The 27,572-nt window shown below is 44.3% G+C and overlaps 1 protein-coding gene across 1 annotated transcript in view; it reads left to right on the top strand.

Moving 5' to 3' along the window:
• Nucleotides 1-811: 811 nt before the first annotated feature.
• ARHGAP44 (Rho GTPase activating protein 44) overlaps nucleotides 812-27,572 on the top strand; it is a 146,847-nt gene continuing 120,086 nt past the window's right edge. Inside the window, exon 1 of the mRNA XM_068530687.1 lies at nucleotides 812-899. Within this exon, the coding sequence (XP_068386788.1) occupies nucleotides 847-899 (53 nt within the window). The 5' untranslated portion in view covers nucleotides 812-846. The remainder of the gene's footprint in view (nucleotides 900-27,572) is intronic.

A 27,572-nucleotide genomic window follows, 5' to 3' on the forward strand; every position in this document is an offset into this window, starting at 1 on the left:
AGGGTGGAGGGGCTGCAGGCGAAAGAGGTGAAGGGGATTAAGAGGTTCAAACCTCCAGTTATATAATAAGTCACGGAGATGTAATATACAGCATAAGGGATATGGTCAGTAATATTGTAAAACTTGTGTGGGTACATATGGTTACTAGACTTATGGTGGTGATCATTTCATAATGTATGCGAATGTCACATCATTATGTAGTACACCTGAAACTAACAGGATATTGTACGTCACCTGTATTTCATTTTAAAAAAGAGACAATGGAAGACAGATGCTCATAATGTGCCGTTGTATTCTCGGTTCCACTTTATTTCTAAAGCAGGAAAACCTTTCCCTTCCGAGAATGCTAAGGGCAAAGCCGCCGGCGACGCCGCCTCCGCCCACCTCCGCGCCCCGCCGCACGTGGTAACTTCGGGCAGAGGAGAGGTGGGCGCCGGGCGCAGAACTACAAGTCCCAGAATGCACGGCGCCCTCCGCACAGGCGCAGCGGGGACCCCCCGGCCGCCGGCCAGCCAGCCTGCGGAGACCCGGGTCCCGCGCCGGAGCTGGGCTGGGGGCAAGCAGCCGGGGCGGACCCGGCGGCGCCCAGGGCGGCCCGGGCGTTGGGATGAAGACGCCGCAGCGCGCGTGAGGAGGAGGATGCGGCAGCCGGCGCCGCGGCGGCAGGGGGAGTAGGCGGTGGAGCCCCCGGGAGGGAGGCGCGCTCGGGGCCAGACGGCTCCGGAGGCTCCGCAGTGCCGCCGCCGTCGCCCGGGAGGCTCCGCGCGGGAGCCATGTAACCCTGCGGCGGGCTCCGGGCTGCTCCGTCCTCCCCAGCTCCAGGGCTAGCGCGCCAGCGGGGCCACGATGAAGAAGCAGTTTAACCGCATGCGCCAGCTGGCCAACCAGACGGTGGGCAGGTAGGTCACCCGCTGGCCGCCGCGGGCCGGGGCGCGCTGCGAGCCTGCATCCGCCGGGCGCGCAGGTGATGGAGCGGGCGCGCCGGCCTCCCGCCATCCGCCCTCCGCCCTCCGCTCCCTGCCGGCCCTCGCCCCCTCGGGGCGCCGCTCGCGGGCGCAAGCCCTCCTCCCTGAACTTCCCGGACCCCTTCTCATGCTCTGCCCGCCGCTCCGGGGCTCCGGTTGCCAAGCGCAAAGCGTGACGCATCCTTTACCTGCGTCCCCAGCTGCCCCTTCACCTCGTCCTCCCTGCCTTTCCCCGGGACTCCCTTCTCCCTCTGGCCCCAGAGCTTCCTGGAAACAGGTGTTCGCTCTTATGGCGCTGGAGGCCGCCGAACCGCGGTCGCTCTGCGAAGATGCTTTCCCCTGCGCCGAGTTCGGGGCTCCTCGGGGGTCCGGGGGAGTGTTGGGCCTGGTCGGCTTGGCCGAGCTGAGCCTGCCCCTCCTGCCGTGTTTGTTTCCTGGGGCTCTGACCGTATGAGATTCTGGATCTCTCTCTTGGCCGGGTTTGTCGAGGCGTTAGGTGGTGGAGAGAGCATCTGTAGGGGTGGGGGGAGCGGGGGCAGGGCAGGTGCTGGTGGAATGGCGCTGCTGTCGGCTTGGTTCTGAGACAGGTTTCAGCGCAGGGAGGGAGGGAGGGAGGCCCAGCTCTTCTGGAAGATGAGTTAAGCAGAAGATCACAGCCAGGTAGGGGAGGGGGACCGAGGCCTCACAGTCAGGAAGAGCCAGGCCCTAGGACGCTGCGAGACCCAGCCGGCTGTGGCCGTCATCGCGGTGAAAATGGGCTACATCTGGGCTAGTGTCTCCAGAAGGTGCTCCGCGGGGTGCCAGCCTCTGTTGATGTTACAGAAGGGTTCTGGTGGGTCTCTTCCAAAGCTCGACAGGCTCTGCACGCAGGGGGGTTAGGTAGAGGGGTTTTTTCGTGGAACTTATGTCCCTGGGGAGGGATTTCTGTTGCTGCTGTGGTCAAGGAATGCAGGCGTGCCCTACTAAGGCCGGCGGCGGAAAGCAGAGAACGCAGCCTTGGGTGCAGTTCAAGTGCGAGCCCAGCACATCGAGGGCCCTCCACTAGGTTTACCAAGAAACCCAATACCTTTCTTGGGTGGGAAATGGAGCCCGAACTGGCATTTGGTAGGGCGGGGGTGGGGACCTAACTGGGGACACTGAATGCCCATGTAAGCATACTGCCCTAATTACGGTGGGCATTTGAGGGCAGGGGATGTGACGGCTTCGTATGCTTCCAGGGACGCCAGATGGTTTCCAAGTAACCATGTCTAAAATTGACTTGGATGCATTTTCCTTTCCCAAACACATGTGCTTTCACATGGGGGAGAATTTATGAATAGCAGAGTCAGGTTAGCCCAGATTTCTGGCATGGTATTGCCACAGATATAGCTTCACGCAGGCTGCCTTTGGATATGTTGGACGCGGAAACAGTGTTTTCCTGTCTGGGTTGTTTAGCAGATGACAGTTGAGTTGACATGTCTTTAGTGACTTGACTTCTGCATCACTCTGCTGGCTGGCCTCTGTCATCAGGTCATCGCACCAGACCAGCCACGTGACCAAGAGGCCCCTGACCGTAGACTTGGATTGCCCTTCTCACTTGGTCTTGGGGTGTCACTTTGGTGCTGGAAGCGAAATGGTAACAAGGTGTTCACGCTTCCTCCCTGGCGCCCCTGAAACACAGCTCTTTCTCTCTTCAGGACTTGTTTTGAAGTGGTAAGATTTACGAGCCTTGGGCATAAAACCTGATTTCCACCCTCATCCATGGATGTAATGACCAAGGGAAAAGGGAGGAAGTTGGGTTTCAGAATAGGTACCAGATGATCTTACTAATTTGAAAGCACGTTCTTGGAAGTCCAAACAGCTGGTCACTAAGAGGTACTTTCCACTTGTTTATGGCGTCTCTGATGGATGCTGGCGTGTGGATGAGTTCTGGCTCTTCATCGGATGGCATCTGTGGTGTCCTGCACCGGGTAAAGTGGGGGCCAGCCCACTACTGAGTATCACTAGCTTGTATCCATTTTGGTGACATTCTGAGTGAACCTTTTAGAGCAAAAACCAGTTTGTGCCGCTTTGCTGCTTGAAAGCCCCCAGGGGCGTCTCAATGCACCGAGCGCCCCAAATCTTTCCAGGGGTCTACAAGACCCTGTCCGACTTGACCCCCTCCTTGTCTTTCCATACTCCTTCTGTTCCACCCGCCCACCTGCCCGCCCCTCCTCCACTGTGCTCCAGCCACGATAGGCTTCCTTGCCCCAAACACACCAAGCTCATTTCCATCTAGGGGCTTTGTTCGAGGTGTTTCCCAGTTTCCCTGCCCAGCTGAGGGTCTGCTCTTCCCATATTGCCTCTTCCTCATCATCCAGGTCTTAGCTCAAAGGGCTTCGAGAGGCCCCCCTCCCCCCTTCACGCTCCAGCCCATCCTCCTGTTCGTTTTTGTTACAGCACTCATCACTCTTTGAAATGCTTAGTTTTCATTTTTTTGACTTCTTACAGATACAGTGCCACAGAATGTATAGATCGCCACTCTATGCTCATTGTATATAGCACAGTGCCTTGTAGGCAGTTGGTGCTCAGTTCATGTTTATTGACAAGGTTAAAAGAGTTTACCGTCGGGTCCATGCAGGTAAATAAAAGGGGCAGCCTTTACTTTGTCTTATTTTGAGAATGTAGTGAGGCGTGATCCTAACATTGCTTCTTAATTTCTTGAATCGGTGGAAGCAATAGGATTGGACGCTTGGAATTCAGGTGTGGGGTTGGCGGACCACCTAGTGGAGTGGCTTTAACAAGCCGCTGGATTCTTGTCCTTGTGTGTCTTTGAAGTGAGGACATTCTTGTCTTTGAGGGAAGGCTGAGAGGTGGGCTGGAGGGTTGCCCTTCCTCACGGCTCTTCACCCAGCTCGCCTTCCATAAGTTGCAGGTTTTGGAGGTCTTCTGAATATAAAACCTCCAGAGGTCAGATCCAGTCCCTTTAACAGCGTAGGAATTGCCGTGCTTACACGTACCCTGTGGAGCTAATAGTATTTCCTCTTGAAGTGCTCACCTCTCCATGGAGAGGGTGCCGGCGACTGGGAAGAGTTTCATCTCCTCCTTGGTCTGCTTCTCCCATCTTTGCATACATTCCTTCTGCTTTGGACTCTCTCCCCTCTGTCCTTTCACTTCAACTCATCCTCTGGGAAGCATCCCTGGCCCTTCAAGACTGGACCACCGTGTGCCTCATGGTTCCAGCTAGCTCCGGCTTTCGAGTGGGATGGATCTGGTTGGTTGGTTACTGACTACGGGATCTTGAGCTGAAATCTGCACCTTAGTTTCCTCATCTGCAGAATGGGCATAACAGGAGTTGCACTGTGGTAATGTAATAGGGAAGACCCTTTGTGTTCTATTACAAGTCAGTCACTAAAGGGATGTTGCCCTATAAGCTTAAATTACACATAATGGGCCATCTCTGGGAACCCTGCCTCCCAGGTCATGAGCATTAAGCTAAAATACCTTTGTTTAGCTCACAGGAAACATCCTGACCAGGCCCACCTGTGAATGACCGCAGGGAGGAAGAAATGAACACCTCCCCTCTGGAGGCTGATGGGAACCAGGAAGTGTTTGGCTTTACCCCCTCCCCTTTTAGTATAAAAGGAGCCTGAATTCTAACTCAGGCAAGACAGTTCTTTGGGGCACGAGTCCACCATTTTCTGGGTCTGCTGACTTTCGGAATAAAGTCATTATTCCCTGCCCCGTCAACTCGTCTCTCGATTTATTGGCCTGTCACGCGGCAAGCAGCACAAGCTTGGACTCGGTAACAGTAATGTGGTAATTGTGGCAATGAGGACATGAGCTTACCCCTGAAAAGCACCCAACACCGTGCTCAGTACTAGGGCATGCTCCATAAATAGTAGCTACAAGTATCTTTGGGCATATGCTATAACTGTTACTGGGTTGTATGCACGTGGCACTCGTTCATTCTTTCCTTTATTCAGTAAATGCTTATTGGATGCCCGCTGTGTGCCAGGCTCTGCGCTGGTTCAGGGGCTCTTGCAGTGCAGGGTAAACAAAATCCCTGTTTTTCTCCTGGAATCTGTGTCCGCAAGGCATGCATTGTTTTTGTCTCGTCTTGTTTACCTTTCCCACTAGACTTTAAGTTCCTCGCAGGCAGGGACAGCTGTCCTAATGCCTGGTGTATAGTCTTGTTCTCTGAAATTCTTTGGCAGCTGAAGGCATGAGTGAGCAAGAGATCCCTGCATCATAGACAAAGATGCAAGAGGCTCCTGACACCGCGCCTCTTTCATTTTGTGGTGGGAAGGGGCGTACAGAGGCGTGAGCACAGCTGCGCGTCTGGGCTTTGGAAGGACAGAGCAAGATTTAAGGGAGGAACTAGTTCATGCCCGACTTACGTTGCCTTTTTTTTTTTTTTTTTTTTTAATGGAAATGCTAGTTTTTTGGGTTTTTTTTAAGATGTTTTCTGACTTTATTTATTTTTATGGCTGTGTTGGGTCTTCGTTTCTGTGCGAGGGCTTTTTCTCTAGTTGCGGCGAGCGGGGGCCACTCTTCATCGCGGTGCGCGGGCCTCTCACTATTGCAGCCTCTCTTGCTGCAGAGCACAGGCTCCAGACGCGCAGGCTCAGTAGTTGTGGCTCACGGGCCCAGTTGCTCCGCGGCATGTGGGATCCTCCCAGACCAGGGCTCGAACCCGTGTCCCCTGCATTGGCAGGCAGATTCTCAACCACTGTGCCACCAGGGAAGCCCTTTTTTTTTTTTTTTTTTATGCCTTCAGGAGAGTCTATTGGTTGCTGGGGTGAGAGGCATCCTGAAAGGCATAGAGTATGTTTCTTGCAAGTGGTGTTTGGTTTGTGTTGGGTGGAATTGGTTGGTTGGTCTCCCTGAGCTGAGATTTAGAGACCTGCTAAGTGACCGAGAAAATGGAAGTAAAACTGGCACTTGGACCTGGTGAGGAGGAGGGTTTTCTTCAATCTGCACAGTGGGGGGGGTCACAGTAGCCCTTGCCTCAGAAGACGGTTAAGAGCTAAAGGGAGCCTGGCTTACACCAAGTGCCCAAGAAATGGTCGGTGAGGTTCCTTGTCGTTTTCTGCTTCTTGCCCATTCAGTTCTCCAAAAACGCTGGCCTTCCAAGTGTAAGGGGCGTCTTAGACTCCCAGGGCCGCTGCCCGATGACGGCCGTCAATGGGCTCTGTGCTCTCGTGCAAAACGGGGGACACTCAAGAAGCCCGAGAGTAGGCAGGGAGCTCTGGAAGTGTGAGAGAGAGGCGTGGAAGGGCGGGAGCAGGGCCGGTGGGGTTGGATTCTTTGGTTCTCAAGTCTGTGAGTTGGTGAGTGGAAGGCCAGGTTTGGTGTGCACAGCCCCCGTCTTCCGTTCCTAGACTGCTCAGCCTGCCACCGTGATTGGGCTTGGCTTCTGGTGCAGAGCCGGGCTGAGCATCCCTGCTGCTGTGCAGCTCTCAGGATGTCCCTGCCGTCGCCAGCGGTACCCAGATAGATGCGGAGGATGCAGCAGCCTCTAGGAGCACTGGTGCCGCAGGCATTTTTTGCTCGGGCCAAAGCAGCCGAAGCCAGCAAGGATCTTTTCCTTGAAGGCGTCTCTGAGACCCTGCCTTGCCCATCAGCAGGCCTCCTGAGAGCCATGATCCAATCCATAGGGCATCATGGAAAGGTCATTCCAAATTAGTCATCGGCCTGCTTGGCTCCCACCTCTACTTCCCTGTTAGTCCAGCAGGGCTGGGCAGACCCAATCCTGTCCCCCAAGGTGCACGTTTATGAGGTCTCAAAGCGAAGTTTTTCATCAGTTTTATGGAAGCCCGTGTCTGGCCACCTGCTGTGGTGTGTCTGTGTGACAGAGAACAGAATGTACTCACAAACTGATGAACGGGCTAGCGAATCTGGAGAGAATATTCTCTGCTCCTGTCTTCTAAGCTCCTTGCTGTACAGCCCTGCCAGCTTGCAGCCTTCGGCTGGGCTGCCCCCAGTCGTCAGGATTTCCTGCAGAATTCTGTTCTCCCAGACCTGCAAGTCATTGCGAGGGAGCCATTCCTTTCGACAGCAATTAATGACTTGCCCTCCCAGTGTCCATCCAGCAAAGAAATGTATCAGTAGTCATTAGCGTTTTTCATGATGGGTGATAAGGACCAATTTTTTTTCTCTAGAAAGAGTGAATCCGTAGCCATGTGAGCAAAACAGTCATTTAATTTATGGTGGTTCCTTTTAGAGGGGATAAGTAAGGAGCTCTTTTATTAACAACCAAGAGATTCAAATGCTATACTGATAATGACAACATGTATTTCAAATGCTATTTTGATAACAACAGCAGATAATACACTGAGGCTTCAGCTCCGTGTGAAGTTAGTTGTAGGTTGGAGAGAAGCTGGGGGGCGGGCTGGGGGGAGCCGGGGAGAGTTAGGGCTCTCCTGTTGGGTGCAGGGCGTCCCAGCAAGCTGGCACCTGGCACCCCACAGCCTGTGGGAAGTGTGTGGCTGTCGAGCAATTTTAAACTATCCTTTCTGTCCAGGAAGCAGATGTTTTTGCTTTCATTTTCCAACTTCAGAGTTTATTTTTAGGATATATGTTTATTTTCCCACAGAATTCAATCTACTTTTTTTTAACTTTCTTTTTGGTTGCATAAGTGATACTTGTTTATCGTAGAAAAGTTTTAAACTCATGGGTGGGCAAAAAGGCAAAAAAAAAAAAAAATCACCAATAATCTCACTACCTGGAGACCACAGTGAATATTTTGGATATGGTCTTCCAAGTTTTTTCATAGGTGTATATCTGTTCTTAAAGAGCTAGAGACCGTTTGGTGTGTACTGTTTTGCAACCTGATTTTTCCTCCTTTGTCTTTTTTTTTTTTTTTTTATAGAGAGAAAGTCTTGTTATTTATTTATTTATTTATTTATGGCTGTGTTGGGTCTTCGTTTCTGTGCGAAGGCTTTCTCCAGTTGTGGCAAGTGGGGACCACTCTTCATCGCGGTGCGCGGGCCTCTCACTATCGCGGCCTCTCTTGTTGCAGAGCACAGGCTCCAGACGCACAGGCTCAGTAATTGTGGCTCACGGGCCTAGTCGCTCCGCGGCATGTGGGATCTTCCCAGACCAGGGCTCGAACCCGTGTCCCCTGCATTGGCAGGCAGATTCTCAACCACTGCGCCACCAGGGAAGCCCTCCTTTGTCTTTTTTAAAAAAAATTAATTAATTTATTTTTAGCTGTGTTGGGTCTTCGTTGCTGTGCGTGGGCTTTCTCTAGTTGCGGCGAGCGGGGGCTCCTCTTCGTTGGGGTACGTGGGCTTCTCATTGCGGTGGCTTCTCTTGTTGCAGAGCACGGGCTCTAAGCGCGCGGGCTTCAGTAGTTGTGGCACATGTGCTCAGTAGTTGTGACTCGCGGGCTCTAGAGCGCAGGCTCAGTAGTTGTGGCACACGGGCTTAGTTGCTCCGCGGCATGTGGGATCTTCCCGGACCAGGGCTCGAGCCTGTGTCCCCTGCATTGGCAGGCAGATTCTTAACCACTGCGCCACCAGGGAAGCCCCTCCCCCTTCATCTTGAATATCATCCCATGTCAATAATTGTGTGTCTCCAGCATAATTTTTTAACTATGTAATATTCCATTAGAGTCCGCTGATTTCCTTTGGTAATCATGTAGCAAATATATCCTATGGGTTTACTTTCCTAGGATGAAGTCTTAGAAATAGAATTGCTGGGCCAAAGAATATGTAAGTTTTTAAGACTGAGAATGTACGTTTTATATATATGAACACACACACATATTCTATTTTCATCCTCAGAAGAATTGTTAATTTCTTCTCCCCAACTCTATCAGCAACTAATATTATAACTTTGTTAATTACCTGAATAAAACCAAAACCTTCTCTTTTCTCCTCTCAAATTTCTAGTGAGGTTGAGCATTTGTTATGTCTGCTGGACATTCATGGACTTTCCTGAGTTGCCTGCATAATCCTTTGCCCCACTTCTTTAAAGTCATGTTCATAACTGTTTTCTTACTGACTTTTAGGTAATTGTTAATAAGCATATACAAGCTTTGTCTTATGCCATGCATATCTCCCTGTAGCTTTTTCTGCCTTTTATATTTTGTTTTATGTCATTTATAATATTTCATGATCTCAAGTCTATCAATTTATGGTTTGTGCTTTAAATGTTATGCTTTGGAACACTTTTCTCAGCCTAAGATGACATAAATATTTACACATTTTCATTACCATTTATATAATTTTATTTTGCCATCAAATCTTTAATTCGTCAAATTCTTTAATTTTGGTGTGGAACATCACGCAGGTGTCACATTTCGTTTTTCTTTTTTTTTTTTTTAAACAGTTACCGTGATATAAAATTGAATGATGTAACTCATACCCACTGTATTGAAATGTCATCATTATTATGTACTAAAAGATTTCATCTACTTGTATCTGTTTCTGGGATTCTAGTTTGTTCTCTTGACCTGCCAGCTGACAGGGATTTAAGGTGGGCTCTACTGCCCAGGTGAGCAGGGGTGGATCGGTGCAGCCCAGGCTTTGGGCGGGGGGTGCAGTGGAGTTGGTCTGGGCCCCTCATCTCAGCTTCATCTGGGGCAGCTCCTTGGCTTGGCAGTTAGGACTCAACAGCTTTGCCTAAAGATCTTGTTGTGCCTTAATCACAGCTAATTTACAAATTGCTTTCTTACTTAAAAAAAAAAAAAAAGTTGATTATATTCTTTTGGCTTCACTCATTGGTTTATTCTTTGTTAGTATTTTTTAAAATGTATGCATTAATTTGGGGAAACTGACAATTTTGCAATATTTAGTATGATAATTCTTCCCATCTGGGCATAGGGTATGTTAATTCAAGTCTGTTTATGATCCTATAAACTAGTTTTTGTCTACTTGCGTCCTGCATAATTTTGCTTCTGTGCTTTAGGTAATTTGTCATTGTCATTACTGTAGACTTAATGCTTGGAATCTTTTGTTATGTTTTCTTACTCCTTATTGCTGGAATGTAGGAAAGTTACTGATTTTTGTGTATCTTAAACAATCACCTTCATAAACTTTCTCATTATTTTTAAGTACTTTAAAAAAATTGACTCTATTGAATTTTCCAGGTAGCAATCATAAATATTTTCTACAAATAGTAATTTTGCTTCTTCCTCTTCAGTATTATATTTATTTTATTTTCTTGTCTAATTGCACTGTCTAGGACTTGTAGAACAGTGTTAAAATGTTGGTGAATAAATGGCAAAATGTGGGCTTCCCTGTCTTCTCCTTATCCTCTTTGGAAATGCGTGATAATTGGTTTGAGAGATTTTATTTTTTAATCATGTTACATGCTGCATAAATGTATTTTATTTTGAGTTTTTCTTTGGCATTAAAGTTAAATTTGATTAACTATATTATTATGGTCTTTAGAGATAATCATATGTTTTTCTCCCTTAAGTTATTCATATACTCACTCAATAATTTATGCCACAGATATTTATTGAGCACTTACTTTGTTCCAGGCATTGTTTTCTGTGCTGGGGATACACCAATGATAGTTCCTACAGTTCCTACACATGAGGACCTTGTGTTTTACATTCTTGAACCTCAATAGATTTTCTAATATTGAGCTCTCCTTGCCTTCCTGTAATTGATCTTATTTGACTATGGTTTGCTAATTATTCTTATACAATGCTAGATTTAGTTGTTTTATTTAGGATTTTGGCATTCAGTATTCATATACGAGAGCATCTGAATTTTTTTCTTCTGCTAAACTTGTCACATTTTAATAACATTGTAAAATGAACTGTCCGTTTTCTTCTTTTTCTGTGCAATGGTGAGGTAAGGAATTACTTGTTCTTTGAAGGTTCGAAACGACTTTTCCAGGACAGTTTTTGGAGGTAGTTCTTTGACAGCTTTCCCAATTTCTTCAGTGATCATTGGACTATTTATGTTTTCTATCTTTTCCTGAGTCATTTTTAGTAACCTGTTTTATAGAAAAGCATTAATTTTGTGATGATTTTAAAATTTAATAGAATCTTTTTTGAGTATATACGTGTATCTCCTTTGTCAGCCTAATTTGTATTTCTCTCTTTTCTCACCTGGACTAGCTTTGCTAGAGGGTTTCCTTCCCCCAACACCCTATAGAATCAGCTTTTAGGTTTAATCTATTTTTTAAAAAAATTTCTTTCTTATTAGCTCTTGATTGGTGCATTTTTTTTTTCCTATTTGTAGTAAATTCTGCTTCTTTAATTTTTAAATTCCTTCCTCCTGATTTCCTTGGCTTTATTTTGTTCTTTTCCTAGTCTCGAGTCTTCCATGTTGTCTCAATATTAGGATGTTAGGCTCTGCCATGGTAACACCTGAGCTTTGGAACCTCAGTGGCTTAACGTACCAATAGTTTGTTTTAAGCTCATGAGACATGTCATGGGAGTCAGGGGACTTTCTCCATGCATGATTCAGTGATCCACCCCCCATCTCAATATGTGGCTTTCAGTCTCTACTAAAGGTGAAGAGAGGATGTAGAGATGGCATCCTGGCTCTTACATACCTTGACCTGGAATTGACAGATGTCACCTTTGTTCACATCTCATTGGCTTGAACTAGTCACAAAGCTCCCCTAGATATGACTGGTGGAAGGGAGCCTCTGCCACAGTTGAATAACCGGGAGTATATCTCTCTCCTCTCCCACTGCCTGTCTTTGAAATCCTCCTTGTACCCCTGCTCACTCCGGTCCCCTCTGGCTGCTCTCTCCTTCTGTGTGCAGCTATGAGAAAGGTCATTCTTTGTCTCCATCATAGGAGGGTGGCTGTAGATTCTCACGGTGTCCAGGAATCTGTCAGGTCCTTCAGAGAGGAGCATCTTTAGGATAACAAAGTTTTCTCTTGCTGATACCTACCATCTCTCATGTCAGAATTTGTGTGTGTGTGTGTATGTATGCATATATATATAAAAATTTTAAAGCCTTTTTACAGTGGGGAGAGGAACCATGAGAACAGAATTTCTCATCCTGTCACACTGGAATGACACCTAATGTATGGGCTGATTGCCAGGATTAAATAAGATAATAAATAGAATATCCTCAGCCTAACCCCTGTAAGCACTCAATACATTGTAGTTATTACCACGATCCCCTGCTGTGCTGAAAGCCTCTTTGACATGAGACACTCGTTCCGGCCTTATTTATATTCTTAAGTACCTGAAAATTACAAGTTGAAATTGATACCCATTTGTCTTGTTTTCCCAAATCAAACCCAGTTTTTCTATGTTTAGTGGCAAACATGAAACATCTTGAGATATTAATAATACTGGTGGCCTCACTCATTTAAAACTCACTGTGACTACTAGTTATTGTATTCTTCAGGATGGTCCATGTTATGCTGCTGTAACAAAAACCCTCAAGATCTCGGTGGCTTAGGCTCTGGCCAGTCGGGGCTGGGGGTGGCCCCTCAAGGACCCAGGCTCTGTTCCACGTGCACCTCTGTGATGGTACTGGGTGAGTGAATGAAGATGTGGTGAATCATACATTGGCTCCTAAGGTTCCTCCTGGAAGTGACACATGTCACTTCTGCTCACATTCATGGGCCAGAGCAAATCACACAGCCCATGCCACTTGAGCTGGGGCAGGGAAATGCAGTCCCTCATGGATTCGGAAGAGCAGAACCACAAAAGCCACAGCTCTGTCCCCTGTCGCCAAGGACTGCTGGGCTGTGTCCTTTATAGGCATTATTTTTATTGGCTCATGGCAACATGGATAGGCATTGGGTGCTCTTTGTAGCTCCGTTTTGCAGAAGTAGCAGACTAAGAAAGGGGCAGACCATATCTGGGCTGCGTCCTAAGTAGGTCAAGTACAGGCAAATGCTCCCCCTGGTCCGCTGTCTCCTGAGGGTGGATCTTAGCAGCCTCAGGGTCCCTCCAGTTACTTCAGTTTAGGTGGTTCTGGAAATGCTAATGAACCGCTCTTGACATGAATAAAAATAAAACTGTCACATTCATTTAAGGTAATCGAGTGTCTTCTAGGTAGCCAACCACAAAGAGCATACAAGGAAAATCTGCCGATAGAAAATTCTTCACTTTGTTTCCTGACTGCAGTTTCACCAGAAAGGGTAAGAAGAGTGCCCTTTGAAAGTACTTTTTTTTTTTTTTTTAAGCTCTATGTTGAAAGAAAAGCAGTTTCTGTATCTGCAAAAGCCCCTACAGACTCCTACATAACGAATAAACCAAACAGGGACCATTATAAAATAAGGAGTATGATAAGCGGGCAGAGCTTTTAGCTGTTTGCTTATGGGCACTGTTGTGATGGCTGCTCTTGGCTGAGTTTTCATAGCTGCTCTTGGTTGAGTGTGTCCTCCAACAGACACTTTCATGGACTTTACAGATATTCCTGTTTCATCCTCACAGCGACACTTCAGAGTAGGTTCTGATCTGTCCTCAGTTGTCTGCACAAATCTCTGAGCAGGTGAGTACGTGTTGCTGCTGGGTGCGTAGTTGGTAAGAGAAGGACAGTTGTTAAGATTTGCTCCCAGATCTGCTGGCTCTGACACCAGTGTTCTTTATCGTTGTACTTTAATGATTTTGCAGGAGGGGAAAAAGTGGAAAACTTTCAATGTCTAATGTTAGTGGGATGGTTAAGTAAATTCTGGCACATCTCTGCAGTTGTAACAATCTTAGTGTTTTCCTAACATTCAAAAAAATTTAAGGGCTTGGGAGAAATGTTTAAGATAAGGAAACAGGGTACAGAAGTGCATACATAGTTGAGATTGTACACTATTTTTTAAAAAAAGCACATAGAACACACTGGAAGGAAATCTGGAAGGACTGGACAGTTTAGCATGTAGTGTTTACCTTTGGGTAGGATTAGGACTGATTTGGTTTCTTGCTGCTTTCTAAAAATTTCCAAATTCTTTAAAATGAACATTAAAAAAAACAAATCCAAACTCTTCCAGGACTCAAAACAAAGAGGGCAAATGTAAAATGTAGCTGGAAATTCTCATACTGATGTTTTAAGTTTGGGGCCCTGAAAGGTCTGATTAGAAATATGTTTGAAGTTCTCCTGAACCTTAGTTTCAAACATGGGAAACTTCTTATCGTCATGCTCTGGAAAGGACAGATGTCAGATCTCATTTTACAGAATAAAATAGTCTGCTCTTAGGAAGTGATCGGCTAGTAGCCTTTGAGGGTGGCTAATTTCCAAGACACATCACATTTTGAAATTGTCTGCGTGACTTGGAGCTGAGGACCAGTGGTTCCCTGTGACCTGTTAGGGTTCTCTGGTTGCAGCAGTAGAAGGAGCTAATTTAAGCCAAAATGGAGATTTGGGAAGGATGGGGGTGGCTCAGAAAATCAAAGGAGTGACCAGGTGCAGGGCGACAGGAGAGCTCTTCAGAGGCCACCTTCGAAAGGGTTACTTCCCTGCGAATGAACTTATGTATCAAACAGAAACAGACGCACAGACATAGACAACAAACTTATGGTTACCGAAGGGAAGTGGGGGGCAGGGATATATGAGGAATTTGGGTGTAACATATACACATTACTATATATAAAGTAGGTAACCAACAAGGAGCTACTGTATAGCAGAGGGAACTATACTCAATATTTTATAATAACGTATATGGGAAAAGAATCTGAAAAAGAATATATATATATATATATATATATATATATATATATATACTCACACATATACATATATATATATATATATATATATATATATATAAAATTATATATATGTGTATAATTGAATCACTTTGCTGTACACCAGAAACTAATGCAACATTGTAAACCAACTATATTTCAAAAAAAAGATAAATTTAAAAAGTTAAAAAAAAAAAAAAGGGTTACTTCCCAGTTGTTTTCTGTCATTGGGCCACTCAGGATTCCATTGCAGAAGAGAGTCTGATTGGCTTGGTTTGGGTCATGTGACCTGGCCAACCCTTGGGGACAGTGGCAGGGTAGAGAGTTGACTAGATTGCATGCCCACACAGACTGCAAGTGGGGAGAAGCAGTTCCCAAAAGGAAAATTAGAGGCTTCTGCCCAAAGGACCAAGAAGGGATGGTGGCCGTTCAGTCCACCCGGATGGTTGACCAGACCCTAATCAATGACATCAAAGACTCTACCTTGGTCACTTTGCCAGGGATCCATGACCTTAGCAGTGACCTAGAGAGCATGCTTCCTGGTATTCCGAGGTCATCCCTCACCCCTCCATATCCAGTCAGTTCCTGCAGATCTCTCTCTGAATTATAGTTTATCTATCACTATATCTGCTATTTCATCTCTGATTCTTCACTGCCATCTATGTCCCTACCCTTGACTATTGCGGTGTCCTCCTTATTTGTATTCTCGCCTGGAATCTCTTCTCTCTGGCTTCCTGCAGCACAGGGCATATGATGTTTTTGAATACATGGACAGAAGAATGTCCTTTTCCTTCTTTATCAAGTTTTGTTCTGTGGGAAAAAAATCCTCGGATTGTGAGGAATGTGGCACAGTGTAGATTCTTCTTAGGAACTTACAGTCTATATTTCTATTTAAGGCTCTCAAGTTCTGTAGTAAAGAAAACTGTTGATCATTTGTATCACCTAGAATGCTTTTAATTATAGTAACAGCTGTCAATCCAGAGAGACTTAAACAATAAGGAGACTGTTTCAGGTGACAGGGCGTCCAAAGGAAGGGAGAGTCCAAGGCCCTGTGATCTGGGCCCCTGCTGTCTTTCTTGCCATTTCCCTTTGCTTTGCCTTCATCTGTGTCTTGGCCTTTTCCTCAGACTGGCTTTTTTCATGGTCACAATATAGCTGCTAGCAGCAACTGAGGTACTTTGTTTTCATGCTTATAAACCCACAAAGGACCAGGGAGAGAGATGCTTTGCTAAAACTGCTGCAGAAGCTTTAGAGTAAAATAGAAGGAAGCTTTAAATCTGAGTAGAATATGATGAGGGATTATGTTAGAGTAGCAATGGCACATGCCCATCCCTGCCATTCTAAGGAGAATAAGTCATAAAAAGTTCTTGAGTGTGATGAAAAGGTATGAAAAATGGAAAGAAACTCTAAACTGTCATTACTTTCAGATATGATTGTCTATGTAAGAAACCCCAAAACCCTGCAAATAAATAATTAGAATTATTAAGAGTTTGTCAAGTTTGCTCCATTCAAAAGAAAAGGGTGAACATATTCATATCAAATATGGTAAACTTCAGATCCAGGAAAATTACAGCGATAAGGAAAGATATCAATATTACATGACAATAAGAGGTTCAACTAATCAAAAAGACATAATAATCCTAAATGAGAACAGAAGTTCAAAAATACATGCAGCAAGAAGTGATAGATTAAAAAGAGAAGTAGACAAATCCACAGTTACAGGTGGGGACTCAAAAGCTCTTCTCTGGTATTGATAGCATTAGTAGACAGAATATCAACAAGGATATAGAAGAATTAATAACAGTATAAACTAACTGAATCTATTTGGCATTTATAGAACACTTCCCCCAACAGCAAGATGGTGCATATTCTTTTCAAGTGCCCCTGAAACATTTACCAAGGTTGACCATATCGTGGGTCATAAAATAAATCTTAAATTTAAACATTTGAAATCATGCAAAGTGTGTTCTCTGGCCATAATGGAATTCAACTAGAAATCAATGACAGAAAGATAACTAGAAGATCCCAGTGTTACACAATATGCTTATAAGTTATCCATGGGCCAAAGAGGATAGTTCATGGGAAATTAAAAAATATTTTGAATGAAACTGAAACTATAGCATCAAAATTTGTAAGATACAGCTAAAACTTAGAGGGACATTAATAGCATTAAATGCTTACATTAGAAAAGAAAAACAGTCTCAAATCAATAATCTAAGCTCTCACCTTAAGAAAATAGAAAAATAAAAAATAAACCCAAACCAAACAGAAAGAAGTGATAAAGAGGTGAATGAGAATCAATGAAATAGAAAACAGCAAAACAGTAGAGCGGATACATGAAACCAAAAGCTGATGTTCTGAAAAGATTAATAAGGTTGATCTCGCGAAACTAAGGAAAAAGGTGAGAAGACACAGATGACTAATCTCAGGAATAAAAGAGAAGATATCACTGCAGCTCTGACAAGTTATTAAAAGGATTAAAAAATACTGCAAACAACTCTGCACCTAAATTGGACAACGTAGATAAAATGTACCAATTGCTTGAAAACCACAAATTACCAAAACTCACCAAAGAAGAGTCAATATAACTGGAATTGTCTTATATCTATAAAGAAATTGCGTTCTTTCCAAAAACAAAATGCCAGGTCCAGATGGTTTCATTGGTGATTTCTACAAAACACTGAAAGAAATAACATCAATTCTACACAATTTCTTTCAGAAGAGGAAAGAGAGGAGAACGCTTTCCACCTAGTTTGTGAGGCCAGCCTTACCCTGATAACAAAGCCAGACATACGCATTACAAGCAAAAGAAACTGTAGACCAACAGCAGATCAAATATAGCAACAAATAAAAAGAATCATGCACTGTGACCAAGTGGGGTTTATCCCAGGAATGTATGATTGGTCTAACATTCACAAATCAATCAATGTAACCTTCTATATTAAATGAAGAAGAAAAACCAAATGCTCATATTAACTGGTGTAGCAAAAGCACATGACAAAATTTAAAATTCATTCATGATAAAATATCTAACTAGAAATAATAGGAACTTGAGTCTGATAAAGGGTATCTAAGAAAACTCTGAAGCTAACATCATATTTAATGGTGAAAGACTGAATGCTTTTCCCTTAACCCTGGAACCAAGGCAAGGATGTTCTGTTACTTCTATTCATCCTTGTACTGGAGAGCCTCACCAGTGCAAACAGGCAAGAAAAATAAAAGATACACAGGTTGGAAAGGAATAAATAAAACTGCCCCATTTATAGATGACCTGATTACATATGGATAAAATACTAAAGAATCTATGAAAAAGCTCTTAGAACTAATAAGTGAACTTATCAAAGGCTCAGGATGCAAAATGAACATACAAAAGTCAATTGTAGGGGCTTCCCTGGTGGCATAGTGGTTAAGAATCCGCCTGCCAATGCAGGGGACATGGGTTCGAGCCCTGGTCCGGGAAGATCCCACATGCCACGGAGCAACTAAGCCTGTGCGCCACAACTACTGAGCCTGCGCTCTAGAGCCCGGGAGCCACAACTACTGAAGCCCGTGCGCCTAGAGCCCGTGCTCCGCAACAAGAGAAGCCACCGCAATGAGAAGCCCGCGCACCTCAACGAAGAGTAGCCCCCGCTCGCCACAACTAGAGAAAGCCTGCGTGCAGCAACGAAGACCCAACACAGCCAAAAAGAAATAATAAATAAAATAAATAAATTTTAAAAATATATATGTGTTTAATAAAAAAAAAGTCAATTGTATTTTTAATAACTTGCGGTGAACATTTGGAAATAAAATTTAGAAAACAGGAATAAATCTAAGAAAATATGTGCAGGGTCAGTATGCTGAAAACTTGAAAGCAGTGATGAAATAAAGAAGACCTAAATAGGGAGACAGATCATATTCGAGATTGCAAGACTCAATCTAGTTATGATGTCAATTCTCCTTATATTAATCTATAGGTTTAATGCAATTCCAATCGAAATTTCAGCAAGATATTTTTGTAGATACAGAGAAGCTGACACTAAAATTTGCAGGGAAAGGCAATGGAACTAGAGTATCAGAAACACTTTTGAAAAAGAGGAATATTGTTGGAGGGATCATACTACCCAATTTTAATAATTACTGTAAAGCTACTGTGATCAACACAGAGTGGTAATGACAGAGACATCACTTAGATCAGCTGAACAGAATAGAGCGTTCAGAAAAGGACTCACACAAATATGGTCAATTGATTTTGGACAAAGATGCAGAGACAATTCAATGAAGAAAGGATTGACTTTTCAACAAATGGCGCTGGAATGATTGGATGTGTTCTTTTGTGTCTGGCTGCTTCTCTCAACATATCATTTGCAAAATTCATTCACGTTGTAATAAGTATCAGTAGCTTATTCATTTTCCCTCCTCTTTAGTATTTAGTATATTCAGATATACCCACAATTTGTTTATCCATTCACCTACTAGTGGACATTTGGGCTTTTTCCAGTTTTTAGGTTTTTTTTTTTTTTTTTTTTTTTAAATGTGCTCTGAACATTCTCGTGCAAGTCTTTTTGTGAACATAGGCTTGTTTCTTTGGCCACATACCCTGGAGTGTAATTGCTGGTCAATTTTATAAGAAACTGTCAAACGGTTTTCCAAAGTGCTTGTGTCATTTTCACTCCCATCAGTTATGTGTAAGAGTCTATTTCCTCCATACTTGTGACAATACTTGGCATTGTCTGTCCTTTTGATCTTTGTCACTCCAGTGGGTGTGTGGCTTTAATTTGCATTTTCCCTAACAACTAAAGATGTTGAACACCTTTTCATGAGTTTATTGGCTATTCAGATCTCTCCTTTTGTGAAGTGTATATACAATCTTTTGCTCATACTTAAATTAGATTTTGTGTATCTTCATTATTGATTTGTAGGGGTTCTTTATATATTTTGGAGAGAAGTCCTTTGTTATATTATTACCAGTACTTTCTGCCATTTGTTGGCCTTTTCACTTTCTTGATGTCTTTTGAGGAACAGAGGTTTTTTTTTTTTTAAATTTGGAAAGAAATTGTTTAAATTTATTTATTATTTATTTTCTGCTGTGTTGGGTCTTTGTTTCTGTGCGAGGGCTTTCTCTAGTTGTGGCGAGCGGGGGCCACTCTTCATCGCGGTGCGCAGGCCTCTCACTATCGCGGCCTCTCTTGTTGCGGAGCACAGGCTCCAGACGCGCAGGCTCAGTAATTGTGGCTCACGGGCCCAGCTGCTCCGCGGCATGTGGGATCTTCCCAGACCAGGGCTCGAACCCGTGTGCCCTGCATTGGCAGGCAGACTCTCAACCACTGCGCCACCAGGGAAGCCCCAAGAACAGAGGTTTTTAATTTTGATAAAATCCAAGTTTTCTTTTATGGTTAGTAGTTTTTGTACCTTGTTGAAGAAATCATTGCCTACCCCATAGAAGAAAATATTCTTCTATATTTTCTTCTAGAGGTTTATCATTTTACCTTTTACATTTAGGTCTAAAATTCACCTTAAATAGGTATTTGAGTATGTTGTAACATAGGGGTCAATTTCATCTTTTTTCTAGATGAATAGCCCATTTCTCCAGCACCATTTATTAAAAAGCCCATCCTTTCCCCATTACATTGCAGTGTTCTCCTCGTCATAAATCAGTTGATAGTACATGTGGGTCTGTCTCTGGACTATACTTCTGTTGCATTTTACCCATCTTTTTAATGTTTTAAATATTCTTTTGTAACTACTCTATTTAGTAACACATTTTAAAAACCACAGCTAAAGATGAAAAAAGTTACTGGTTATAATAGGTGGAGACTATTTCATTAGGATTTACACAACATTGTATAGCAACTGTACTTAAAAAAAATGAATTTAAAACTTAAAAATCATTTTTAGATTGCGGGCCATACAAAAACAGGCGACGAGCTGGATTTGCCTACTGGCCATAGTTGGCCGACCCTGCAGTAGGTTGCCATTGACTTCCCTTGGCCTGGGAGGGAGAGTGGTGACACCCCTTCAGGTACCTGGGTTCAAACTTCTGTGCCTCAGGGAGTTCAGTGCCAGCAGGTCTACGGAGCACCAGTAAGGCCGTACTCTGTTTAATAAACCATTACTGTTAATTATTCAGAAATTATTCAGAAGGAAACCAAAGTCTAGAATGCAAGTCATTTACAAACCAGGATAGAATCGTCTCATCACTTGAGGCCCTGAGTAGAAGTGATGAGAGCTGAACAAAGACAACTGTGTCCAGCAGTAGAGCCAGAAAGAAGATACCCTGGATAATGACGTTTGGTTCCCCGGCTGTCCTCCTTGCCTGGGGACTCCATCATCTTTCTCTTCCCAAGGCACATATCTGACGCTGAGGCTGGACTTAGGTAATTAAATGTTAAGTCTGCGAAAGAGGCAGTTGTTCTGCTGCACAAGTTGATGGCCAGGCCAACAAGAAGTGTTGGATCTATCCTGTTTTCTTAAAATAGCAAGATGGTGATAGTACTGGGGAGACCTTTTTCCTTCTCTGCTGCGCTGCACAGATAGATTCTGCTTTTCTAGCTTCTTTCATCCACGTAGTCTCGTAACTCAGAAATCTGCTGTGGTTAAATACCAACTTAGTGTAGACTCTCTAATTATAGAGTAATGTTCTGTTTGGCACTCTTGACATTGGAGATCAGCAACAGCTGGTTTCTTGGGAGGGCATGAGAATCTCAGGTTCCTTTAATACTTCTAATCACCTTGCAAACCATTGAACCCTCTTGAAGTATTTCCCCATGAGATTTTTTTTTTTTTTTAAATTTATTTTTGGCTGCGTTGGGTCTTTGTTGCTGTGCAGGGGCTTTCTCTAGTTGCAGCGAGCGGGGGCTACTCTTCGTTGCGGTGCGCGGGCTTCTCATTGCGGTGGCTTCTCTTGTTGCAGAGCACGGGCTCTAGGTGCGTGGACTTCAGTAGTTGTGGCTCGCGGGCTCAGCAGTTCTGGCTCACGGGCTCTAGAGCGCAGGCTCAGTAGTTGTGGCACATGGGCTTAGTTGCTCTGCGGCATGTGGGATCTTCCTGGACCAGGGCTCGAACCCGTGTCCCCTGCACTGGCAGGTGAATTCTTAACCACTGCGCCACCAGGGAAGTCCCTCCCCATGAGCTTTGTGCCTGTATCTGAGGCGGTAAACCCTGCCGTTGGAAGTGACTCAACAAGGCAGGTTGGTACTCTTATGAATTCTTTACCATCCAACTTGAATGGGCCCCCGTTGCTGCCTCTGAATCCTACTGTTTGTCAGGTCAGCTCGTTCTGTCCTTCACCAAAACAATAGTACTTCCCTTTCCAACTTTCCTCAAACTTCCTCATCCCCAGCCCTTTCCCTCACCACGACTACCCTCACCTTCTACTTCCTATAGAAAACTGAAGCTCTGCCAGATGGACGGGATGGCCTTAACTTTCCACTGTGAAGTCCAAAGACCACCTCTCTCTGTATTCTCTCTTCCTTCTCACCTTTTCCAATAGAGGAGGAATCCTTTTTCTCTTCTTTCTATCCTTCCATCTGTGCTGTGGGTCTCATCTCCTCCTGAACCTTATTATGTTATCAGGTCTCCCTTCTTTCTCATGTATATTCAACTACTTTTTCAAACAGTTCATTCCATCAAGATGTGAAGGTGTTCAGTCCTTTCCATCTCGGCAACAAAACCTCCCTTGACACTCCCACACCCTGACTTACCTCTCCTCTTTTATAGCCAGACTTTTTGGAAAGGTGTCTGTATTCACAGCCTCCATTTCTTTGCCTCCTCTTTTTTTTTTGCATTTTATTTTTATTGAAGTGTAGCTGATTTACAATGTTGTGTTAATTTCTGCTGTACAGCAAAGTGACTCAGTTATACACATGTATACGTTATTTTTTTATATTCTTTCCCATTATGGCTTGCCCCAGGACATTGGATGTAGTTCCCTGTGCTCTACAGTAGGACCTTGTTATTTATCCATTCTACATGTAATAGTTTGCATCTACCAACCCCAAACTCCCAGTCCATCCCTCTCCTTCCCCCCCTTCCCCTTGGCAACCACAAGTCTGTTCTCTACGTCTATGAGTCTGTTTCCGTTTTGTTGATAGGTTCATTTGTGCCATATTGTAGATTCCACATATAAGTGATATCATATGGTATTTGTCTTTCTCTTTCTGACTTATTTCACTTAGTGTGATCATCTCTAGTGGCATCCATGTTGCTGCAAATGTCGTTGCCTCCTCTTCACTCTATATTCCCCCCGCCTGGCTTCTGGTCCTATTCCTTACCCACATCACTCTGCCTGAACTCAGTAAGGTACCAAAAAGGCACCAGACTCCATATTGCTAAATCCGCTGGACATCTCTGAGTCTTTACTATTTAACGTTTCAGCAGCCTTGGTTGATCACCTTTTCTTTCTTTTTTTTTTTTTTTTAATTTATTTATTTATTTTTGGCTGCATTGGGTCTTCGTTGGTGCGTGCGGGCTTTCTCTAGTTGCGGCGAGCGGGGGCTACTCTTCGCTGTGGTGAGTGGGCTTCTCATTGTGGTGGCTTCTCTTGTTGTGGAGCATGGGCTCTGGGTGCGCGGGCTTCAGTAGTTGTGGCGCGTGGGCTTAGCTGCTCCGTGGCATGTGGAATCTTCCTGGACCAGGGCTCGAACCAGTGTCGCCTGCATTGGCAGGTGGATTCTTAACCACTGCGCCACCAGGGAAGTCCCTGATCACCTTTTCTTGAAGTGCTTTTTTCTCTCCCTTGGCCTCAGTGATACTGTATTCTTCCGGGATTCTTCCTGTTTTTCTGGTCATTCCTTATCTGTCTCCATTGCAGGAAATAATGGATTTCCTCACGCATCATTCTACAGTCCTGCCTATGCAATTTCCTTCATGCCCTTGGCTTCAGTGACCACTCTGTGCAGGTGACTGAATGCTCATAAGCCCTCTTGGAGCTGCCTTTGGTAGAGCCCCAGGTCCTTAATACACCATGGAAAAGAGTTTGAAATTTTCTGTGAAAAAGTAATATGGTTTTACTGACATTTTAAAAAGATTACTCTTCCTGCTGTGTGCACCGTACATAGTTGAGAGGCAAGAGTGGAAGCAGGGAAACCTCTTAGGAGGCTAATATCCAGAAAAGAAGTCATGGGGGCCTCCAGTTAGATTTCAAACGTGCCTTAAACTCAACATTTCCAAGGCCTAATTCAAGATCTTCTACCCAGGCTTCCTTATTGTTGTGTCTGCGGTCAACACCCATCCAGTTGGATGAGTTAGAAACGCTGACCCCCACCTGTCTTAGTCTGTTCTGACTACTGTAACAAAATACCATAGACTGGAGATCTTATAAACCATAGAAATTTATTTCTCATAGTTATGGAGGCTGGAAGTCCAAGATCAAGGTAGCAGCATGGTCTGGTTCTGGTGGGAACCCTCTTCCTGGTTCAGAGCTGGCACCTTCTCGCTGTGTCCTCACATAGCGGAAGGAGCTAGGGGGTCTCTCTGGAGCTTCTTTTATAAGAACATTTATGTCATGCATGAAGCCTCCACCTCCTAATATCATCATCTTTGAGAGTTAGGATTTCAACATATGAATTTTAGGGGGACACAGGCATTCAGACCATAGCATCACCTTTTCCTTCCAATTCAGTTATGCACTCTGGCCCTCTTCTATTCTGTTTCTTACATAGTAGCCTGAGTCTTCACAAAGCAGATCTGATGTTATCCCCAAACTGATTCCTTTCAGTGCTTTCCCATTGCTCTGAGGATAATGAACCCCATGTAAGGTTCTTCACGGGCTGGCCTTGATGTACCTACCTGACCTCCTTTTCTACCTGCTTCCTTTTGCTTCTTCACTGCTCTGTCTTCTGCCTGAGTCACTCTCTGCCACCCTGACTGCCATTGCCTGCGTATCTCCTCTTCTTCCAGAATCTTGGCTGAAGTGTCCCTTTTGGTGAAGATTTCCCAGAGCACTTGACCCCAGTTTAGGTCAGATTCTCTTATGTCATGTTCCTATAGAATGGGATTTCTTTCCCTTTTGTAGGCTAATCTTAGTTTTAAAATATATGTTCACTTATAGAGTCTTTGATTGCTATTTTTTAATGACACGAGGAACTGTGCTCATCAGAGTTCTCCAGAGAAACAAAACCAATAGGATGTATATATGTAGACAAGAGAGAGATTTATTTTAAGGAATTGGCTCACGTGATTATGGGATCTGGTAAGTCTGAAATCTGTGGGGCAGGCGAGTAGGCTGGAGAACCAGGGAAAAGTTGATGTTGCCATCTGGAGTCTGAAGACGGTCTGGGGGCAGAATTCATTCTTTCTCAGAGGTCCTCAGTGTTTTCTGTAAAGGCCCTCAACTGATTGGAGGTGGTCCACTCACAGTATGGAGGGTGCTGGGGACTGGATGTTTGTGTCCTCCCAAAGTTCTTTTGTTGAAACCTATTTTCCAATGTGGTGGTCTTTGAAATTGGGGCCTTTGGGAGGTGATTAGGTCATGAGGGTGGAGCCCTCATGAATGGGATGAGTGCCCTTTTATAAAAAGAGACCCCAGAGAGATCCTTCTCCCCTTCTGCCATGTGAGGACCCAGCGAAAAGACAGCTGAACCGGGAAGTGGGCCCTCACCAGACATGGACTATACCAACACCTTGATCTTGGACTTCCCAGCCTCCAGAACTTTGAGAGATAAATTTCTGTTGTTTATAAGCCACCTAGTTAATCTATTCTGTTATAGCTGCCCAAATGGACTTAGAGGGTAATCTGCTCTGCTTCAAGTCTACTGATTTAAATGTTATTCACATCTAAAAAATACCTTCACAGCAACATCTAGACTGATGTTTGGCCCAAAACTTGGTGCTATAGCCAAGCCAGGTAGCCACATAAAATTAACCATCACAGGGACCATGTCTGTTTGAGCCCGTCATTGCATCCTCAGTGTCTGTCACAGTGCGTGATATGTAGAAGGCACTCAGTAAATATTGATTATGTGGCTTTGGGAGTGTTAGGTTTCTAGATTTTCTGCCTGCAGCCAATGCCAATGGGAGTAATGCATCTTGCGGCTGCATGCACTGTTCTTTAGCGTCATTCTTTGTGTTCATTCTAAAGTATATTATTATTTTCTTAAAATTATTTATTTATTTTTGGCTGCATTGGGTCTTCATTGCTGCACGCGAGCTTTCTCTAGTTGCGGCGAGCAGGGGCTACTCCTCGCTGTGGTGCGCGGGCTTCTCATTGCAGTGGCTTCTCGTTGCGGAGCACAGGCTAGCTCTAGGCACGTGGGCTTCAGTAGTTGTGGCACGCGGGCTTCAGTAGTTGTGGCTCGTGGGCTCTAGAGTGCAGGCTCAGTAGTTGTGGTACACGGGCTTAGTTGCTCTGCGGCATGTGGGATCTTCCTGGACCAGGGCTCGAACCTGTGTCCCCTGCATTGGCAGACGGACTCTTTTTTTTTTTTTTTAACATCTTTATTGGAGTATAATTGCTTTACAGTGGTGTGTTAGTTTCTGCTTTATAACAGAGTGAATCAGCTATACGTATACATATATCCCCATATCTCCTCCCTCTTGCGTCTCCCTCCCACCCTCCCTATCCCACCCCTCTAGGTGGTCACAAAGCACCGAGCTGATCTCCCTGTGCTATGCGGTTGCTTCCCACTAGCTGTCTATTTTACATTTGGTAGTGTATATATGTCCATGCCACTCTCTCACTTCGTCCCAGCTTACCCTTCCCCCTCCCCATGTTCTCAAGTCCATTCTCTACGTCTGCGTCTTTATTCCTGTCCTGGCAGGAGGATTCTTAACCACTGCGTCACCAGGGAAGTCCTAAAGTATATTATTGATAAACACTTTTCTGGTTCAACAGATCTCTCTTATTTTTGACAAATCTGCTTCTTTATAATTCATTTATAATCCCTCTTAGATTGTTTCTTTACCAGCTCTTTGAAGGAGTCTGGTGAGGAAGCCATCTCAGCCATTTGACTTAATCATTTGATTTCCTCTTCTCTGGTCTTCTTCCTCTTTGTGTCTTTTTCCTGTTTTTTGGGTACGGTAACCAGAGCTAGCTATGTTGCCAGTGTCATTGGACCGTGACTTCACCTAAGGAGGTCGCTTCATTTAAATTTCCCAGTGCCCTTACATTTTATTGGCCATTTTGGCTACAGCAGCACATTGTGCTGAATTTTCTATTTCTGAAATCCAACTTATCCTCCTGGCTCCATCTCCAGAGTTTTCTGTTTCCGTCCTTGGTGCCAGACACCAAGACGAGAAAGCTTGGAGTCATCTTTGTCTTTTCCACGCCCACAATCCCCGTTCAGTTCTAAGATTCTCTTGATTCTTTCTTGATATGGTCCCTCCAAGTTGATCCTTTCATTTTTCCATTTCTTCCAAAGAGGACTCAAGGGCCCCTGCCATGGGAATAGATTTATCACCGGTGTTCCTGCCACTGTCCTCTCCCAGCCTCAACCCACTGTAGCCACCAATGTCAGGTGAGCCTTCCTAAGTGTCATCTTGAGAACATTCTCTTCTCCCCAGCTGTCGACACCCAGTCACTACCTTGAAACTTGTTTACTAAGCCCTCCTTACATACCACGTGATCCAAACTTCATTCCTTTTCTTTATTGGACCTTCAGCACAGAGGGTTAAGTTAGCTTCTCAGATCACGGCACACATCCTCTGGTCTATGTAAGCCTGTTGTCTTTTTAATCTTTTTTTTTTCTCTTTCCCCATAAAAACAGTTTGAATGTATTGTCTTTCATCTGTGTGCGTTCTTATAAAATATGTACTGTAATTTTGGGTGTTTTAATTTACATGAATTGTACTCTAGATCTCATTTTGTTCTGTATGTAGCACCGCTTTTCAGATCGATGCATGATGCAGTGTGAACATATAGGCTAGTGCTTCTCATTACTGTTTTTCTTTTAATCACATCATAATCTGTATTTATTAGAGTTTAATATTTTTCACTGTAGAGAATGTATTGGTTGATTTCTTTATATTTCATGGTTCATAATGCTCTTGTGATTGGTATATTATTATCCTATATTTTATAGTTGGATTTTGCTGCTGTAATGAGATTGATTGGGGGGGCAAG

The sequence above is a fragment of the Eschrichtius robustus genome, chromosome 20 (genome assembly GCF_028021215.1).
Source record: "Eschrichtius robustus isolate mEscRob2 chromosome 20, mEscRob2.pri, whole genome shotgun sequence".
Lineage (NCBI taxonomy): Eukaryota > Metazoa > Chordata > Mammalia > Artiodactyla > Eschrichtiidae > Eschrichtius > Eschrichtius robustus.